This window comes from Somniosus microcephalus, chromosome 28, assembly GCF_052327205.1.
Source record: "Somniosus microcephalus isolate GS21.2 chromosome 28, FLI_Smic_1.0, whole genome shotgun sequence".
Classification (NCBI taxonomy): Eukaryota; Metazoa; Chordata; class Chondrichthyes; order Squaliformes; family Somniosidae; genus Somniosus; species Somniosus microcephalus.
The window spans coordinates 31,326,014-31,346,941 of record NC_141014.1 but is presented as its reverse complement, the minus strand read 5'-3'; the positions used below and the strand labels follow the sequence as shown (position 1 = coordinate 31,346,941).

The following is a 20,928-nucleotide window of genomic DNA, read 5'->3' as shown; positions in this document are numbered from 1 at the left end:
TCAGTGGTTTTTATTTTTGTTTGTATTAAAAATTGCCTTGATAGGTGATGTAAGAAAACTACTAGGCACTTGGTCTAAGCGTTAAACAAAGCTTTAATCAACTGTTTTACAACATGGAGGTCCAGTTGTGTCCTTCACTAGTTCCTGTTATGAATGTTCTGCGCAAGCTGGGCCCGGGTATTTATACTCTCCCTGGACAGCGCCACCTGTAGGCCGCTCAGTATTATTTCATAAGTCTTTCTTTCATGAATGACTGATTCATGTCAGTAGGTAGACCTCTCTGTTAACCAGAATTTTTCATCAACCGACACCATCCTGGTCCCATAGGTGCCGGATACGAAAGAGTTTACTGTACATTGTTTTTGTTACTTTATTGGGATATCACTTTTTTTTTATCCTGTCCTCTAAACAGATTTATATAGTTCCGCTGGGGAAACTTTCCCGTAGCTTCACAATTATTATTGCATTTTCTTAGCCCCTCATTCTCCCCAGTAGAGTGCATCATGCCTTAGCCAACAGGACAGCTAAACAGGCACCTGATTCTTGGGGCTGGATTTTGTCAATGGGGACGTGATGGAGGCGGGACTCCCACTTTTTGGGTTGTAGTCCCGCCTCCATCGATTTGTGGCCAACCCACGTGATTTTCCCTTGATTGACCTTGTTAAGCCCGCCCAGCGGGCTCAGCAGGCAAATTAATGGACACCTGGTTACTGGTGACGTCAGGGATTGACATTTCATCTGTCAAGAGCTTTTGGCAGATGAAATATCAGCGCTTGACAAACACTGACAATCTGACTTCTAACTTGAGTCCTTCTCCACAGACTCAGTTAGACATTTCTCCAGAACAGAAAGCTGAATGCTGCAGCTTTTGACAGCTCGCGGCCATTCTGCTTTCTGTGCCGGTGAGATGAGGGACTCCCGAGACCTGAAGGAAGGAAGGCTGTAAAGGTAAGTAAAACTTATTTAAACACTTTACACACACCAAACACACTTACCTCTGCACTCATGCACCCATCACTCACCTGAACACCGGACATCTCGAACCCTCCAAGCCCTTCAGCCCGACGGTCCGTCTCGCTAACTTGGCGTGGTTTGGAGCCGTCGGGAAGCCCACACTTCAGCAATAAAAATAGGGATTAGGCCAAAAACTGCCTGTTAACTACCTGTTAACAGGCAGTTAATTGGCACTAATCCCCTTCCCGCCTCAGGGAGGCGGCTCCCAGCACAGGTCGGGTACCCGCCTCCTGGGACATTGGCATGGAGGCGGGTTGGGGGCAGGAAGGGTTTGTGCCCCCCTGATTCTGCAATTTTCCCCCCACTCCCGCCTCCAAACCCGCCTCCACGGGGCTTGGAAATTCGAGCCCTTGGACTCTCCCAGTGGTGCTCCTGCACTAGCATGCTCCTCCTTCCCAAATCGCCCTGCTGAGGTTGGTCACTCGCGATGAGGAATTGCGGACGCTTCCCAATGCGGTGTGGCCGGTTCATTCCGTTCTGCGTTTTACACGGTTTCCTCCTAAGCTTCATCCTGAGCCCGCCTCAAAATTAAGCAGGTGCCTCATAACCTTATCAGGTGGCAAAGAGTAGGAGGAGATACGGAGCTGCATCGATCAGGAAGGTTTTGGGTTTGATTGCGTTCTGTGCTGATATAGCAGGTCTCGGTCAGGTGGATGCGATATAGTGTAGTTGGCTTCAGTGCTTCTGGGCTAGGAAGGGGGCAGAAGCAGCCAGGGTTCCAACTTCTGATCGCTATTCAGTGACCTCTCTTACACTGTGCCTGGAACTAGAGCGGGGTTCAGGATCAAAATCAGCCGGGTAGCATCTGTTAAGTCTGTGTGTTATAGTGAGAATTACTACACAGACCACAAGAGTAAATTCAACAGGTCTTTACTGGTTGGAGGTCGGACTAAAACTGAATACAATATTATTACACTGTGCTTATATACCGGTGTGGTCACCACCGCTATTACGTATACAGCAGCCAAAGAAAGTAGTACCTTTCTTAAGGTGGACCAGGCTTAAGTTCTCTTAAGGTGGAACAGGTTACATACACCACAATCCTCCCTTTTTAGCTTAACAGTCATATCCCCAAATAAACATAACATATATACATATATAACTTCAGGTATAACAGTTCAAAGGTTCAGTCTCTCAGGAGGCTTTCTGATTCGGCTTGGATAACGCCTTTCAGTGGTCTCTGATTCTTGTTGTTGAGGTGCCGCCTCTAGTTGGTTGCCAATGTATTGGGTGTCATCATCATCAAATACATTCTCGGCCGAGGTAGATGCTTCAGGTTCATGAACGTCTTCCACAGCTGTCTCTGTCACAACCATGGGTTCGACCCTTGCTCTCGACTCTACCAGTTGATCCGCATGACGCCTTATCACATTATGACCAATATCTACGGTGTACATCAGAGGTCCTTGTCTGGCCCGGATTGTTCCGGACTGCCATTTGTCGTTTCCATAGCCCCTTGCCATCACTGGTTGTCCTACGTCGAAAGTTCGAGTGGTCTTGCTGTTAATATGCCGAAACTGTTTGTTTTCCACTTCCCTCCGCACGTTTGGTTTCAACAAGTCCAACTTGGACCGCAACCTCCTGTTATAAAACATCATAGCAGGACTTTGGTTGGTCACGGCATGATCGGCGTTTCTATATGACATCAGGAACTTATCGACCTTGTGTTGCAGCGGAATCTGATCATCATTCATGGCCTTAATAGCCTTTTTGAATGTCTGGACAAATCTTTCAGCCAACCCGTTTGTCGCCGGATGATATGGGGCAGAGGTATAATGTTTAACTCCATTCTTCTTTAAGAATTGTTGGAATTCTTCCGATACAAACTGTGGTCCGTTGTCCGAACAGATCTGTTCTGGCAATCCGTTCCTTGCGAATATTGTTCTTAACACCGCAATTGTCTTTTCTGAAGTAGTGGTATTCATCTTGATGACTTCTGGCCATTTGGAATGTGCGTCCACCGCGATTAGGAACATGGAGTCCATGAATGGACCAGCAAAGTCAATGTGTACGCGTTGCCATGGGGCTGAAGGCCATTCCCATGGGTGTAGCGGTGCTATCGGAGGTGCATTTTGCACTTTTTGACACCCAGCGCAGCTTTTCGTTAACTCCTCAATCTGTTGGTCAATACCCGGCCACCATACGTAAGCCCTAGCAAGACTTTTCATTTTAACTCCCCCCAGATGACCTTCATGTAGTTCTTTTAAAACTCTTTCCCTTAACTTGGGAGGAATAATCACTCTTGTCCTGTACATCAAAGTACCATGGCAGACGGACAGCTGGTCTCGCCTTGCCGAGAATGCCGGTAACAGAGGATCACCCCGTGTTGGCCATCCTTTCACTGTCACCTCGTAGACTCTGGACAGTGTCGGGTCGTTCCTGGTTTCTCTTTCAATACTTGCGTTGGTGACAGGTAAACACTCGATAATGGTCGAATGAAATAACTCAACAGGGTCAACTTCCGTCGTGTCTTCATCTTCAGGTAGTGGCAGGCGCGACAGGCCATCAGCATTGCCATGCTGTTTCGTACCTTTGAATTCTATCTGATATTGATGTGCCCCTAAGAAAAGAGACCATCTCTGGAGACGCTGTGCTGTCATCACCGAAACACCCTTCTTAGGGTTAAAAATGGACACCAACGGTTGATGGTCCATCAGAAGTGTGAATTTTTTGGCCCTGTAGGTAATGATTAAACTTCTTCACTCCCCATACAAGGCTAAGGGCCTCCCTATCGATCTGCGCATAGTTGCGCTCAGCGGAGGTCAATGATCTGGATGCAAACGCGACTGGCCTTTCCGTGCCATTTGGCAATTTATGTGAGAGTACTGCCCCAATACCATATGGAGAAGCATCACAAGCCAACCGAATAGGCAGTGTCGGGTTGAAGTGAGCCAACACTTCCTCTGAGGTGATCAATTCTTTGCTTTTGCGAAATGCCTTCTTACAGTTTTCGCCCCAGTCCCATGGTACCCCTTTCTGTAAAAGAGCATTCAACGGATGCAGCACCGTGGATAGATTTGGCAGAAATTTATGGTAGTAGCTAATTAATCCTAGAAACGACCTCAACTGAGAGACATTCTCCGGAGCGGGAGCCTTTACAACTGCCGCTATCTTGTCAGGAGACTTATGAAGCCCCTCCCGGTCAATGACATGACCACAGTACGAGATCCGCTTCTGGAAGAACTCACATTTCTGCCGATTTACCCTAAGTCCATACTCTTTCAGTCTGTTGAGCACCAGTTCCAAGTTAGCGAGATGCTGTTCATCACCATCACCTGTGATCAGAATGTCGTCCAGGTAACATTGTGTGCCTGGAATTCCCTGTAATACCTGCTCCATGGCCCTCTGCCAAATTGCTGGAGCCGATGCCACACCAAAAACCAGCCTATTGTACCGGTACAACCCTCGATGCGTGTTGATCGTGAGGTATTGGCGTGACTCTTCTTCAACCTCCATCTGCAAGTACGCCTGCGCCAGGTCTATCTTGGTGAAGTGTTTCCCGCCAGACAGTGAAGCGAAAATATCCTCAATCCGTGGAAGCGGATACTGCACCGTGTGAAGCACCGGATTAACGGTGATCTTGAAATCTCCACAGATGCGAACCTTCCCTGGATCTCCTGGCTTATTGTTCGCAGGACGTTTCATAACGGGAACAATGGGCGTAGCCCACTCACTCCAATCTACTTTAGACAGTACCCCTGAACGTTCTAGTGCTTCCAGCTCCGCTTCAACTGCAGGTCGTATTGCATAGGGTACCGGTCTGGCTTTAAAAAATTTTGGCTGTGCATGTTCATCAATCTTGATGTTTGCCGTAATTCCTCTCAGTGTTCCCAGTCCCTGCTGGAACACCTCTTTAGCCTCATCCAATATTCTGGACAATCGTTTAGGTTTGACAGCTGTTTCCCCGGAATCTACCGTTAGTGCTTTCAAGGAGTGCCAGTCCATATTCATTTTCCTAATCCACTCCCGTCCTAGTAGTGGTGGACCTCCTTCAGGTAGCACATATAAGTCCATTACTTGGCTTCCTTCGCCCTTGTGGACCACTTCTACCTCTATTTTTCCGATGGGGTACACTCTTTGCCCCGTGTACGTTTTCAATATAATCTCCGTATCCTGTAAGGGAATATGTTGGAATAACCTTCTGTAATCTTTCTTATTCATGACCGTCAATGCCGATCCAGTGTCCAATTCCATTTTTACTTGGACTCCTGCTATCTTAAGAGTGACCCAAATTGTCTGGAGGTCTGTATCCTTACCAACGTTGTGTATTCTTAAGCTATCCAGTTCATTACTGCTAGCGTCTGAATCTGACTTCTGTTCAGTCAAACTGTTCTTTGTCACCTTGTGTACCTTTGCATATTTTCCTTGCGGTGACTTTTTATTGCTGGTCTTCTTTCCTGACCGGCATACTTTAGCTATGTGGCCAAACCTGCCACACGTTCTGCATTCTTGGTTTTTAAACCAACACTGGTTCTGATCGTGCGTTGTCTTTCCACAACGATAACATTTGACAGAACTCAAACCCAATTTGTTTGTACCTAGTTCCGGTGGCCGTAGCTGCATTACTGCCGTGCCTCTCGCTGCGGCCTCGTGTGCTGCTGCCATAGTGACCGCCTTCTCGAGAGACAGCTCATTCTCCTCGAGCAGTTGCCTTTGTGTATCCTGTTTAAATAAACCACACACAAATCTATCTCGAAGTGCCTCTGTCAGTCCCGTTCCAAACTGACAATATTTTGCTAGCTTACGTAATTCCATCAAATATTCAGCATTGCTTTCATTTTGCAGCTGTCTTCTATCGTAAAATTTAAATCGTTCCGCTAGCATCAGCGGCGTGGGGCTAAGATGATTTTTTAGAACAGTAACAATCTGTTCGAACGTCTTATCCGCTGGTTCATCTGGTGATAACAGGTGTTTCAATTGCCCGTATGTCTTCGCACCCATTAAGTTTAGTAATGTTAGTGCTTTATCTGTCTCAGGAATTTTATTTGCCTTACAATAGTTTTGTATGCGTTCTACATACATAGCCCAGTCTTCTATATCACTGTCGAAGGCATTAATGTTCCCATGTTTAGGCATCGTAGCAATTTATCGTATTTTTAATGTTATCTAAGATGGCGGCTTCCCGCTCTTGCCGTCGTCCGCCGCCCACAAAATGGCAGTTTTCCCGCGCTTGGCGGTCTTCACCCGTCCCCCGACGCTGTCTCTGCTTCACCGCGGCTCTCGCGCCTTCAGTTTCCCCAGACGCTGCGCCTTTAGCCCGAATGCGGCCCTTATCTCCGATCGCGATCGATGTCCCGCGCTGCGCCTCTCGCTCGAAAGCGGCCCGGCCCTTATCTCTGGTCGCGATCGACCTCACCGCCCTTATTCCTCCGTCTTCCCAGCCCCGTCTGTACAGCCAACGCGGTTGACTTTCTGTCGCGTCGCTGCCCGGCTTACCCACCACGAGGTAGTAGAAGAAGCTGACAGTCGCTGATGGAGGCTTCGAGGTCAGGATGTCTTCTGCACTCCGGTTGCTCGATGCCTGCCGCTCGACGTGTCTTCCCGTAGGTGATGAGGGTGGAAACCTCTCTTCGACGTCCTGTCTGTGGACGAAGTCGCCGTGGAAATTACTGCAGCAGGGTAAGAATCGGACTCGTCGCCACTGTTAAGTCTGTGTGTTATAGTGAGAATTACTACACAGACCACAAGAGTAAATTCAACAGGTCTTTACTGGTTGGAGGTCGGACTATACTGAATACAATATTATTACACTGTGCTTATATACCGGTGTAGTCACCACCGGTATTACGTATACAGCAGCCAAAGAAAGTAGCACCTTTCTTAAGGTGGACCAGGCTTAAGTTCTCTTAAGGTGGAACAGGTTACATACACCACAGCATCCCACAGTCAAATACACTGCCGGCAGTCAGTGGTCTCGGCTCATGCATGTAGAATAATGACCATTTGAGCAAGAATGCTGGACGGTTGCCTGCACCTATGGACCCGAATTTGCCATTAGTCAGTGCCTTTGGGGAAGGAGGGGAGAAAAGGCGGAAGAGTATTGATGTTACCTGTTTTATGTTCCGCTGCTGAGCAGAGTTCCCTGGGCTAAGGCGCGGAAATCATACTTCAGCACCGGGAAGAACAAGAGTGCACTGGACAGCGTGGAGAGAGCAGCATTCTTCGTCACTTTGGACGATCTTAAATTTGACCTGTATGTGAAGGACCAGGTGAAGTCACTGGATGAATATGCCAAGTCGCTGCTACATGGCAAGTGCTACGACAGGCAAGTGGGATTTATTTTTTTTGGGGGTGGTCAGTCTGTAGTAGAATACAGACACAAATGTTTCTGCATTGTGAGTACTGTGAAAAAGAAAACTGTGGCTCGAAGTTGCTCTTTAATGCACTAGAAAGCTTATTTAAAAAAAAGCAGCAAATGTAATTGCTTCAGGAAAATGTTTTATTCTTTATCTCTTGACTTGTCACACTTATCAATTCTTTTCCTCATATGTTTCACCCTGACTCTCCTGAAGACAGTCACTCCTACTGGTGTACAATTCCACTGTAAGCTGCCTGGTAATATTGCCTAAATGGTTATTTTTTGTGTTTGACCAAGACAGTAACTATTGGCTGGCTATTCAACAAGGGGGAGCATCATATCCCAGCTTTATCCTGTCCTTGCCGAATATCCCCACTTCCTTGCTTTCCAACAGCGTTCGGGAGCAGGAACTCGGGCAGATTTATTCTCTATGGTTGTTGCCTCCCCAGTCGGTTATTAAAGGAATAACCCCTCCCTAAGAAAAGCGATTCTTCTTACACTTCCAGTTGCCACCCTATTCCTTGCATCAGAACTTTCTAAAGTAATAGAAGCTGCTGCTGTCTCAAATTATCCATCACTTTGAAAGTTCTGACCTAATCCATGATCAAGGGAATGATTCCAGTATGCTGCTCCACTGCTGGTCTTGACTGTGTTAAGTATCTGATTGTCTGCAAAGACTTTGACGGGGTGTTGCCCATTGTACTTCGAAACAGGTTCGCTTTGTCTGGTCTTCCGTCAGCGTTGTGTCATAGCCCTCTAGATCACTCTCCGATGTTTCTATCCGCACTGTAGTTCGTTGTTCACCACTCTCTCCATCCGCCCGGACTGCTGTCTGTTCTTCCTCCCCATAAATGACCTTCTCCATTCACCATCTAGCTTTAGCCACTTTTTTTTTAACTAAATATTTCAATCTCCAGTGATCAGATTCCTTCCATGTTGCACACCCACAGCGCACCCAGCCTCCTTTTGCAGTGTCATTGCTGAATCAGAGTATGTCGATCTCCATAAGACGCAATGGGTCAATTACTATAACAATCTTCAGAAACTCAGTCCTTGCTTCATGTCTCTCCCAAACTAACTAACAGCTTTCGCATTTTACCTTTGTGTCAAACTTGATTTATTACCATTCTTAGCCACAATACTTCAAGTGGAATTTCCATATCTCCAGCACTCCCAAAGAGGCCTCCAAGGAGCTTGTTTTCCTCTTTTGTGCCAAGCTGGTGAATCGCAACAAAGCTGAAGACTCTTATACCACTTCCCTGCCAAGGAGTGCTTCTCTAATGCTCTCTTGTACACTAAGACGAGGTACAGGAAAAGGCTTGTCCTTTAACAGTCTACCTTCTCTCACCTCTAGGCTCCAACCCTCTACTTTCATGCTCGTCGCTTTTCTGAACTTTCCTCTCTTGTTCCTCCTAAACTGGCAGTATGCTGTCGTATATACACTTCCTTCTCCCTGCATCCTCACTGTTTCAACTTCTATCCCAGGACTGCAAAACTGTCAAATTCTTTACCTCCCTCAGTCTCTCTTTAAAATCTAAACTTGGTCTCACCTAATCATGAGAAGAAGACAGAAACAACTGGCATTTATATAACAACCTCAGGACGTCCCAAAGCGCTTCACAGCCAATGAAGTATTTTTGAAGTATAGCCACTGTTGTAATTTAGGGAAACGTGGCAGCCACTTTGTGCACAGCAAGCTCCCACAAACAGCAATGAGATAAATAACTGGATAATTTGTTTTAGTGTTGTTGATTGAGGGATAAATACTGGCCGGGACACTGGTTGATCTTTCCAGCTCTCCTTCACATAGTGCCATGGGATCTTTTTTTCGTCCACCTGAGAGAGCAGATGGGGCCTCATCTAAAAGATGGCACATCTGACAGTGCAGCACTTCCTCAGCGTTGCACTGAAATGTCAGCCTGCATCTGTGCTCAAGTCTCTGACGCTTAAACCTTCTGACTCGGAGGCGAGAGTGGTACCAGTAAACCACAGCTGACATAAGAACATAAGAAATAGGAGCAGGAGTAGGCTAAACAACCCCTCGCGCCTGCTCCGCCATTCAATAAGATCATGGCTGATCTTCTATCTCAACTCCATTTTCCCGCCCGATCCCCATATCCCTCGATTCCCCTAGAGTCCAAAAATCTGTCGATCTCAGTCTTGAATATACTCAACGACTGAGCATTCTCAGCCCTCTGGGGTAGAGAATTCCAAAGATTCACCACCCTACTGACGCTACTTACTGCTTTACCATACCTTCCCTACTATTTTTAGCCTGGGTATGCAGTCCTGCACTATAGCCCTTCAGCTAGTGAAATAGGCAATACTGACCCTGTCGTGGCTGAGATCAGCTTCACCACGGGCCGGGGATCTGTCTGGTCTGCATTGTTCGACGTGCTCGGTTAAGATTTACTTGGCAAAAGCTTGAAGGGAAGTAGGAAAGAATTTGAAAGCAGGTTTACCATCGTCCTTCAGGCCTGTCATCTGCCTTGGAGTGATATCGGCAGAGTTTTAGGATAAAGTTGTATGGGTATCCTGAGTTAGGGAATGGTACATTGTGCAAGGAGGAAGGAGCCTGAAGTGTGTGCGTGCGCGCATGTACATGATGCCACTATCTTTAACAAGCTTAAATGATTCCTATTATTTATTTATTTTCATCCAGGTGGTTTGATAAGTCATTCACCCTCATTGTGTTTGCAAATGGCAAAGTGGGATTGAACGCAGAACATTCCTGGGCTGACGCACCAATCATAGGACACATGTGGGAGGTAAAGGAACTGTCTATTTCTTACTCAGATGAACCTCTTACGTACAGTGTCCTAACCAAATACGCAATGGTCTTTCCTGATTAATAAATCAACTTGGGTCTTTATTCTGAAATAGTTGGAACAAGTACCCCAGAATATGGTCCTTCAGTAATGTTATCACTGATTAATTTTACCATTGTATGAAGAGTAATCTTTCTCAAAAAATAATCCAAATGAGAAATAATAAAACTTTTGTGTCAAGGATGGCTTTGGAGAGGGCACAGGATTACCAGAATGCTACCAGGGATGAGGGACTTCAGTTATGTGGAGAGAGATGGAAACTGGGATTGTTCTCCTTCGAGCAGAGACGGTTAAGGGGAGATTTAATAGAGGTGCTCAAAATTATAAAAGGTTTTGACAGAGTAAATGAGGAGAAACTGTTTCCAGTGGCAGGAGGGTCGGTAACCAGAGGACACGGATTTAAGATAATTGGCAAAAGAACCAAGGGCGAGATGAGTTTTTTTTACGCAGCATGTTGTTGTGATCTGCAATGCACTGCCTGAAAGGGCGGTGGAAGCAGTTTCAGTGGTTACTTTCAAAAGAGAATTAGAGATATACTTGAAAAAATTTGCAGGGTTATGGAGAAAGAGCAAGAGAAGTGGGACTAGTTGGAAAGCTCTTTCAAAGAGCCGGCACAGGCTCGATGGGCTGAATGGCTTTTTTCTATGCTGTATGATTCTATGATTCTTCCCAAGTGCTGTCTTTGCTCTTGATCGTGGCCATTATGTGGCTTGGCAGAGCAGTCCTGGCTCGGGGGCTTTTACAAGGAGAGTCCAAGCCAAGACATGTTGGATGGGATCGTTCAGGATGCGAATGGAAAAGTAGTACAGCTGGGGCTTTGAATGCTTTCAACAGTGAAAATCCACCTGCCATGCTTTGCAGGACTATATGACGCCAAGAGGCAAAACATTCCAGCAGCGGACATTTTTCCACGAATAAAAAAAATCCAATCAGAATTCACCGACTATAATTGTGCGTGAATGCTCAAACCAGCACTGAAACTCTGGACCTATTGCAGGGGACTTGTTTTTCCACTCTGCACAGATGGCAAAATGGTATCGAGTGCACACATGCAACAAGAAGCGCATCATTTTAATTGTGTCACTCAAAATACCTACAACAGCTTTATAAAGCGGAGAGATTTCTATCTAGGCGCAACATGTCAAAACACCAACCGTTCAAAATCCAGTGACGGAGTTAGTTTGTTCCAGCCACACACAAAAAAAGCCCAGCAAAGTTGCTGCAAAAACAGCAGAAAATTGCAGGAGGTACCTCAATGACTTGTGTTGAGTAAACTGGGTAAAACGGAGTTCAACAGAAGAGACACACGTGTACCTAAGGAGTGGGGGGCGGGGGTGGAAATAAACTAAGGATGACTGGAATATTCCACCTTGTGCAAGCAGGACCCGACTCTTCATCCGCCTCCAGTATTTTTCTGGTAAGTTCATTATTTTATGAATCCTCCTCTGATTCTTCAGGTATTTCAGCTTCGACTATTGCTATTAAATATTGAATAACCAATTCCTGTAGCTTTGATTGTGCCACAGGTGAGCAATCCTTCCTGGCTGTAATTATACTTGTGTCCTTATGGATGTAGTAGCTTGTCCACCAGTGGCGATTTGTCTATTTCACACACACATAAATGATCTCGGAAGCAATGTGACCTGAATCAGTCATTCATGAAAGAAAGACTTATGAAATAATACTGAGCGGCCTACGGGTGGCGCTGTCCAGGGAGAGTATAAATACTCGGGCACGGGCCCGGGCCCAGCTTGCGCAGGACATTCTTAACAGGAACTAGTGAAGGACACAACTAGACCTCCATTTTGTAAAACAGTTGATTAAAGCTTTGTTTAACGCTTTGACCAAGTGCCTAGTAGTTTTCTTACGTCACAATGTTTCCTCAAAAAAATTTTTCGGGCTGCGCGGCCCGTTCAAAATTCCAAACGCGCGTTTTTTTTCCCATTTAAAAGCCGATGAGCCGGCTTGGAGGGAACTCCAGACCGCCGCACAGCTTAACGGGAACATTGGTCAGAAGCTGATCTGGTTGCGTTTATAACAAAGCCACCTGTAGATTTCAAGGATGCAGAGTAACCTTTTTGGAGCTGCTTTTCACGCAGTCAGAGGCTAACGCTTCTATATAGGCACCCCCCCCCCCACCCAAAAAAAATAAAAGTTGCATTGGTATAGCGCTTTATCGAAACATCTCCGGCTTCGCACAATTAATTACACTCGAAGCACACCGACTGTTGTTCTGTAGGCGGAATGGACAATGGGATTGGAACAGCAGAGGAAAATAGGAAAGTAAAAAACAAAGACTTGCATTTATATAGCGCCGTTCACGACCGCCGGACAGCCCAAAGCGCTTTACAGCCAATGAAGTACTTTTTGAAGTGTAGTCACTGTTGTAATGTAGGAAATGCGGCAGCCAATGTGCGCACAGCAAGCTCCCACAAACCGCAATGTGATAATGACCAAATAATCTGTTTTTTAGTAATGTTGGTTGAGGGATAAATATTGGCTAGAACACCAGTGATAAATCCCCTGCTCTTCTTCAAAATAGTGCGATCTTTTACGTCCACCTGAGAGGGCAGACGGGGCCTCGGTTTTAACGTCTCATCCCTCAGCACTGCACTGGGAGTGCCAGCCTAGATTTTTGTGCTCAAGTCTCTGGAGTGGGACTTGAACCCACAACCTTCTGACTCAGAGGCACCCACCTGAGACACGGCTGAGACATAAGTAAGGAATGGAAAATGTGGATAATAAAACAGAGTATGGTACAATAGGTAAAAATAATTTTAAAGAAGAGAATAGGGCAAAATAGAAAGAAGGGAGAAGATTTCTTCTGGGTCTTGGCTGTAGCAAAATTGCAGATGATTTTGCAGTACCGAGCGCACAGCGGACATCTTTCCCTGTGGTGAATAAACTAAAGTGGTTAGAATCTTTTAAAAATTACGTTTGAAGTGTTTATCTCAGTAATATATGGTTAATAATTGCAATAATAAAGCTCCTCTGACATTTGAGTAACTTTGTTACCTTAATATCAGAGATTGTTTCAGTGCCACAATATATGAGCTGAAAAGTTTGTTTTAAATTGGCTGGCCCTAGAAGACTATAGTTACTGGGAGATGCCATTGATTTACAGCTTAAAGCATGCGCACAAATTCCCGGTCTATAAATCAGTTACTTTTCCATAAGTTCAACCTAGTAATGTTCAACATTTCTGCCAAATTTTACTGTTTTATTGTCTGAGTGAAAGTAAAACGTTTCCTCTTTATCCCCGCAGATGATTCTTCCACATCTTGGTGTTGGAACAGCAGTAAACTATTGTGGCTTCAGAGGAGATCTCTGGCCCACATGAGGAACTTGGTGTGATTGAGGAAGGTGTGGATGTGCAACAAAGTCCTTGCACTGTAAAAATCATTATTTTTTATTTTCCTGACTATGCAGTTTTTTTAAATTGTTGAATAAAACGTTGTATTGATCACTTCTTTATCCTGTGTGTCTTTCCTTCACCATATTCATATTTCAATCGCATTTTGTGTAAAAGCTCCAGCTTGGTAGTGCAGCGTGGCGTTTCAGCAGTGGAATGAGTTTTGGAATGATCCGTGCCACAGGCCCTTCTTTACTTCTGTGTTCCCTGCCGTTCGTTCTGGTTTGTACCGTGTCAGAAATTTACAGAACTCTACGTCAAAAATATAACTTAATCGGAACTACATTTTGCAACTATGAACCAAAGTAAATTACATAGGATATACAGCACCGAAACAGGCCATTCGGCCCAACCAGTCCCTGCCGGCATTTATGCTCCACTCGAGCCTCCTCCCGTCTTTCCTCATCTAACTCTATCAGCATAACCCTCTATTCCTTACTCCCTCATGCTTGTCTAGCCTCCTCTTAAATGCATCTATGTTATTTGCTTCAACCACTCCCTGTGGTATCGAGTTCTACATTCTCACCACTCTGGGTAATATGAATTCCCTATTGGATTTCGTGGTGACTATTGATGTAAGAAAACTACTAGGCACTTGGTCTAAGCGTTGAACAAAGCTTTAATCAACTGTTTTACAACATGGAGGTCTAGTTGTGTCCTTCACTAGTTCCTGTTAAGAATGTTCTGCGCAAGCTGGGCCCGTGCCCGAGTATTTATACTCTCCCTGGACAGCGCCACCCGCAGGCCGCTCAGTATTATTTCATAAGTCTTTCTTTCATGAATGACTGATTCATGTCAACTATCTTATTGATGGTCTCTAGTTTTGCTCTTCCCCACAAGTGGAAACACTCCCTCTGTGTCTACTCTATCAAAACCTTTCTTCATTTAAAGACCTCTATTAGGTCACCCCTCAGCCTTCTCTTTTTAAGAGAAAAGAGACCCAGCCTGTTCATCCTTTCCTGATAGGTATAACTAGTTAAACCAGGCCAGGATCATTTAGCAGACCAGAAATTCAGTAGCGATGGAGTTCGGTTGATTTTCTCTTTAATTTAGGGCCTGAAAGCCTTTGGTGAAGTTGCAGCATTAGTTCTACAGTTTTACAATGAGAATGTATTGAGAACATTTGTGTTAGAAAAGGTATAAATAACAACAAACTTGCATTTATATAGCGTTTGTAATGTAGGAAAATGTCCCATGGTGCATCACGGAACTGCAGCATACAGAACCGTCACTGGTTTACAGTTCTCGCTGTTTGTACTGGGGAAGAGTTAAAAATGCAAGTTTTTCTAATTAAGTTGTACCAAATTTACAAGCTTTCTTCAGTCATAGTACAATATGGAGTGCATGGTACATTGTAGACAGAAACATGCATTGAGCATCTGACGCATTTCAGTACTCTCTTGTACTACTTCCAGCGTGATTCAGGTTGCCCCTGGCAGGGGCAGTAGGCAGGGTGGGACAGGAAAATTATTGGACAAAGAGAAAAATAAAGACTTGCATTTATATAGCGCCTTTCACGACCACCGGACGTTCCAGAGCGCTTTACAGCCAATTTACTTTTTTTATTGTGTAGTCACTGTTGTGGGAAATGTGGCAGCCAATTTGCGCACAGCAAGCTCCCACAAACAGCGATGTGATAAGGGTCGGATGATCTGTTTTTTAGATGTTGGTCGAGGGATAATAATTGGCTAGGACACAGGGGATAACTCCCCTGCTCTTCTTCAAAATAGTGCCCTGGGATCTTTTACATCCACCTGAGAGAGTGTCTCATCTGAAAGACGGCATTTACGAGCACACTTAGTGCTCAAGTCTCTGGAGTGGGGACTTGAACCCAGAACCTTGTGACTCCGAGTCAAGAGTGCTACCAACTGAGCCTCAGCTGACACTTAGGTGTTACATGGCCACTGTGGGTGTTCAGCAGGCCAGTGGGATGCTGTCAACCTGTTCATTGAGTGGCCTCGCGTTCCCTTTGATGTGGGAGCATGAGAATTTTTTGGGAGGGGGTTTGAGTTGTGTGCACTAGCAGGAAGGAAGGGGCGACATCTGCCTTGAACATTTGTATGAAAGCTAAAATCACTGGCGGTCTTTGGTGCCTCACACAAGTGGCCATTCTTCACGGTGAGTTTCGGCAGGCTGTTCAGTCATGGAGCCCAGTCCTGTTCTTGACCGACATCAAGACATTTTCCAGTAGTAACGTCTGGACAGTGATCAGGGGCAGGAATCCTGGCTGATTTTTCTTCCCTTCCCCTCCATGGCCCAAGTGCTTTGTAGACTCCCTACTGCTGCCCTTGTTCAGCTCAGCTAACCTCACATACCAGGGACTGAAACTGGCACCTTCTGATCTGTATAGCTCAGTACTGCCGGTACCCGGTAAACCATCAGAGGACCTCGAGACTGTGGATGTTTGTTTTTGCCAAATAAATAGTGTGGATGATTCAAACTGGTTGGTTCTGACAAGAGTACAATTCTCAATCTGTGCCTGGATGATTCATCCAGTCACATGTAGCCTTGGAACTGTTGTGAAAATGTTTGTCTCAATTTGGGAGGGGAGAGTTAAGGATGAGGTCAGGTACCGTGTGGTGAATTGTTAAAAAACATTTTTGTAAAACAGTAAGTTTTTTATGAACTGGATACTAAAGGTGTCAAAGATTGGTTCATGCTCTTCTAAACAATGCAGAAAAGCTATACAAAGCCCTGGTTGGGCCACACCTGGAGCACTGTGAGCAGTTCTGGGCACCACACCGTAGGACGGATATATTGGCCTTGGAGGGAGTGCAGCGTAGGTTTACCAGAATGATACCCAGACTCCAGGGGTTAAGTTACGAGGAGAGATTACACAAACTCGGGTTGTATTCCCTGGAATTTAGAAGGTTAAGGGGTGATCTGATCGAAGTTTTCAAGATATTAAGGAGAACAGATAGGGTAGAGAGAGAGAAACTATTTCTGCTGGTTGGTGAGTCTAGGACTAGGGGGCAGAGTCTAAAAATTAGAGCCAGGCCTGTCAGTGAAATTAGGAAACACTTCTACACACAAAGGGTGGTAGAAGTTTGGAACTCTCTTCCGCAAACGGCAATTGATGCTAGATCAATTGTTAATTTTAAATCTGAGATTGATAGATTTTTGTTAACCAAAAGTATTAAGGAATATGGGCCAAAGGCGGGTAGATGGAGTTAGGCTGCAGATCAGCCATGATCTCATTGAATGGCGGAACAGGCTCGAGGGGCTAAATGGCCTCCTCCTGTTCCTATGTTCTTAGAACAGCATGTCTTCTCCTTAATAATTGATTTCTAGTTATTTTTTCCCTCTCACAGTTTCCTTATCCTGCACCTTTGTTGTTCCGCAGTATGCGTTGGCCACAGACTCCTTCCAACTGGGGTACAATGATGACGGTAACTGTAAAGGCGAACCAGACACCACTGTGCTGCTACCACAGAGACTGCAGTGGAACATCCCAAGTGAGGTGAGACCTTTACTTTTCCACATTTTTCCCTCGTCCTCCCCTGAAGGTTTTGACTTCTTGCTGTGGTTTACTTCCACTGGTGCTAAAGTGGAAGTCGCCAGATAAGCAATCGGGTGGGGTCCTGCTGGTTTTTCTTTCCTAAGCTAATGGTTTTATGTGTGAGTAGAGAGCCGAGCCTTGTTCTTGAACTCACCCGCCATCCACACGCACACTTTCCAGCAGAGGATCCCTGGTAAAGATCAGGATTGGGAACTCAAATCAGATTTCCTTCCCTCAGGGTGTTAAGACCAATAATAGCACCCCAACTGCTGCCTTGAGTGAGATCATCTAACTTAAAGACTGAGGATCAAACCTGGAGCCTTGTGATCTATATGACTCAGTGATGCATGTGGTATGTTTACTCTCGAAGCGATTGAGAGTGCTGGGAAGAAAATCTAACTCACTAACAAAATATTTTGCATGTAGTGCGTGACCAACAGTTTTTTTTTTGAATGCCTGTTCATTTTCTTCTTCCTTATTATTTAATTTTCTACGTTTGTCTCCTTTCTAGTTGGTTAATTATCAGTCGAATACCACACAAAAAAAATCTCACAATCGCACTGCAGCAAAACAAATCCTCCCAAGCTTACAGTAGCAAAAAGGTTTCTGAGATACAGCTGTTCTTCACTTGTCCCACTTTAAATCCTCATGGCCCAGCTGCTCCAGGACACTCATAAGAACATAAGAATTTGGAGCAGGAGTTGGCCATACGGCCCCTCGAGCCTGCTCCGCCATTCAGTAAGACCTTCGACCACAACTCCACTTTCCCGCCCAATCTCCATATCCCTTAGTTCCCCTAGGGGCCAAAAATCTATCGATCTCAGCCTTGAATATACTCAACGACTCAGCCTCCACAGCCCTTTGGGGTAGAGAATTCCAGAGATTCACAACCCTCTGAGTGAAGAAATTCCTCCACATCTCAGTCCTAAATGGCCAACCCCTTATCCTGAGACTATGCCCTCTAGTTCTAGACTCTCCAGCCAGGGGGAAACAATCTCTCAGCATCTACCCTGTTAATCCCCCCTCAGAATCTTAGTTGTTTCAATAAGATCACCTCTCATTCTTCTAAACTCCAGAGAGTATAGACCCATTGTACTCAATCTCTCCTCATAGGGGAACCCTCTCATCACAGGGATCAATCTAGTGAACCTTCATTGCACCACCTCTAAGGCAAGTCCTTTCTTGGATAAGGAGACCAAAACTGTGCACAGTACACCAGGTGTGGTCTCACCAAAGTAAAATTGTAGTAAGACTTCCTCACTCTTGTACGCCAACCCCCTTGCAATAAAGGCCAACATGTCATTTGACTTCCTAATTGCTCGCTGTTCTTGATCTCCGGACATAGCCTGTCGTCCCGATGCCAATGAGGCCTGGCCCTCAAAATGGACTGGGCCTCCCGCCAGGGCTATCGGGCAACTGGCAGGCGTGTTCCGCAAGCCAGCTGCCCGGAGTCCACTTGCGAAGGGGAAAGCCATCCCCAATAATTCCACTCCCATGAGCCTACTCATGGTTACAGGTCTATCACTGCCAACGGGAGCAATTTGAGTGGATGACTTGAGTATCACACACATGAAAATATATCAGATATATTGACTTAAATATTATTTCCCCCCCTGTATTGTATTGATAACCAGTGGATTGATTAAGCCCAGTAACAGCCGTGTTGCTGGTTCTGAGTAAAACTGATTGTTTCCCCCCCCCCCCCCTCAGTGCCAAGAAGTAATCATGCATTCGCTGAAGGTGGCGCAGAAACTGGCCGACGACGTTGATTTCTATGCATTCCCATTCACTTGGTTTGGCAAAGGTATGATTAAGAAGTGCCGAACCAGCCCTGACGCCTTCATCCAGATCGCACTGCAACTCGCCAACTTCAGGGTAAGGACAAAAAGAGAATGTCTGGCCCGATCAGCAGTTTGCTCGTTATTGGGAGTGGGGATGGAGCGAAGGTAGGAAATAATCAACAATCACGAGGGTTCAAACTGGGTCATCCAGTTGCTGGTGCAGTTTAGAGAGGGGGACCCCGTGTTCTGCCGTTTCACGGCTACGGAAAGTGCTGCAGAATTTGGCTGTGGTCGTAGAATTACTCCCATTTTGTTTTTCTGTTTCTCTAGTTTATTTAACTGAGGAAAAAAATTAGCACCTTTTTTCTTTTTAATTAAGAAAATGTTTGCCGTGGTTCAAAACCGCTTCTCTTCTATTGCAACTTGGCCAATCAGATGGCTCGGTGAGCGGCTAGACAAAGATCACCAGGAGAATGGAAAGAAGGTGCTGTACCAGCATGTAAATGGCTTACTCCTCCAGGCACAGCTCCACTGCTTCTCTGGAGGGCTTCACTGTGAGCTCTGAGAGTCTGTGACCCCTAGAGGAACTGCAGGATATTTTGCTCTGCTAAATGCAACTTCTTAAATGGCTAATGGAGCTTAAACCATTTAATGGTTTCATTTTTGTTTTGATTGTTTATGGTTAATTTTTATCAGTAAAAATTGCTATTACACTTTGATGTAAGAAAACTACTAGGCACTTGGTCTAAGCATTAGACAAAGCTTTAATCAACTGTTTTACAACATCAAATCAAATCAAATCAACTTTTATTGTCATTGTTAGTGCACAAGTGCAGTACAACGAAATGTAGGCTTGCGGCTAGTTGTGTCCTTCACTAGTTCCTGTTAAGAATGTCCTGCGCAAGCTGGGCCAGTGCCTGAGTATTTATACTCTCCCTGGACAGCGCCACCTGCAGGCCGCTCAGTATTATTTCATAAGTCTTTCTTTCGTGAATGACTGATTCATGTCACACTTCCCTTAAGTCATAAGTGTGTCACAGAAACTGAGTAGACCTGCCATAACTCCGTTCCTCAACCTCAACACACCGTAGGATTGTAGGCCAGCTTGATCTAGAGAAACAAGTGCTGGGCCCACACGGAGAAATGTTACCCTGACGTTGGGTGGCTCCACACGTGGTGTCCTACTCCTGTGGCTTGAAAAGCCCCAGCACCCGCGCCACTTCATTGTGACCCAGTGAAAGCTTCCAATCTTCTTGAGCATCACAACTTGTTGCTCATAGTTTAGAACAAACTCTCCAGCCTCTCGGCAGGAGTGGGTTAGGTTAGATAGCTATTGGATTATGGCCTGTCCAGGATTTTTTGTTTCTTTTAATGGTTTCCCAGATGACTAAGGTGTCAACTCAGTTGCACTGGACTGCAAACCTCGGGAAAGTATCATGGTTAGGCTGTCCTCTTCAGGACCAGCATACAAAAAAAAAGCTATGTTCTCCAGATCATATGTTAACAGCAGTGACTCCTTCTATGTTCCCAAAAGGCCATACAGAGAGCAAACAAAGCAACAACAATCTGTATTTATATAGCACCTTTAACGTAGTAAGACGTCCCAAGGCACTTCATAGGAGTGTTAGAAAACAATATTTGACACCGAGCAACATAAGGAAAAATTAGGGCAGAGCTTGGTCAAAGAGGTAGGTTTTAAGGAGTGTCTTAAAGGAGGAGAGAGAGGTAGCGAGGCGGACAGGTTTAGGGAGAGAATTCCAGAGCTTAGGGCCCAGGCAGCAGAAGGCACGGCTATCTCGGGGTGGTGGTGGGGGGGCTGGAGGAGTTACAGAGATAGGGAGGGGCGAGGCCGTGGATGGATTTGAAAACAAGGATGAGAATTTTAAAATCGCGGCGTTGCTTAACCGGGAGCCAGTGTAGGTCGGCAAGCACCGGGGTGATGAGTGAACGGGACTTGGTGCGAGTTAGGACACAAGCAGCCGAGTTTTGGCTGACCTCAAGTTTACGTTGGGTAGAATGTGGGAGGCCGACCAGGCGTGCGTCGGAATGGTCAACTCTAGAGATAACAAAGGCAAAAGCAAACAAAAGCTTTAGTG

The 20,928-nt window shown here is 45.5% G+C and overlaps 1 protein-coding gene across 5 annotated transcripts in view; it reads left to right on the top strand.

Annotated features, from left to right (window-relative positions):
• Positions 1–20,928, top strand: part of LOC147099504 (carnitine O-palmitoyltransferase 1, liver isoform-like) — a 117,291-nt gene that overhangs the window by 70,139 nt on the left and 26,224 nt on the right. For 4 of the 5 annotated variants that reach the window (XM_085969701.1, XM_085969698.1, XM_085969699.1 and 1 more), the window contains exons 11-14: positions 7,091–7,279; positions 9,975–10,080; positions 16,896–17,012; positions 18,762–18,926. In XM_085969701.1, the coding sequence (XP_085825827.1) occupies positions 7,091–7,279; positions 9,975–10,080; positions 16,896–17,012; positions 18,762–18,926 (577 nt within the window). The remainder of the gene's footprint in view (positions 1–7,090; positions 7,280–9,974; positions 10,081–16,895; positions 17,013–18,761; positions 18,927–20,928) is intronic. The other variant, XM_085969702.1, reaches the window with a different exon arrangement.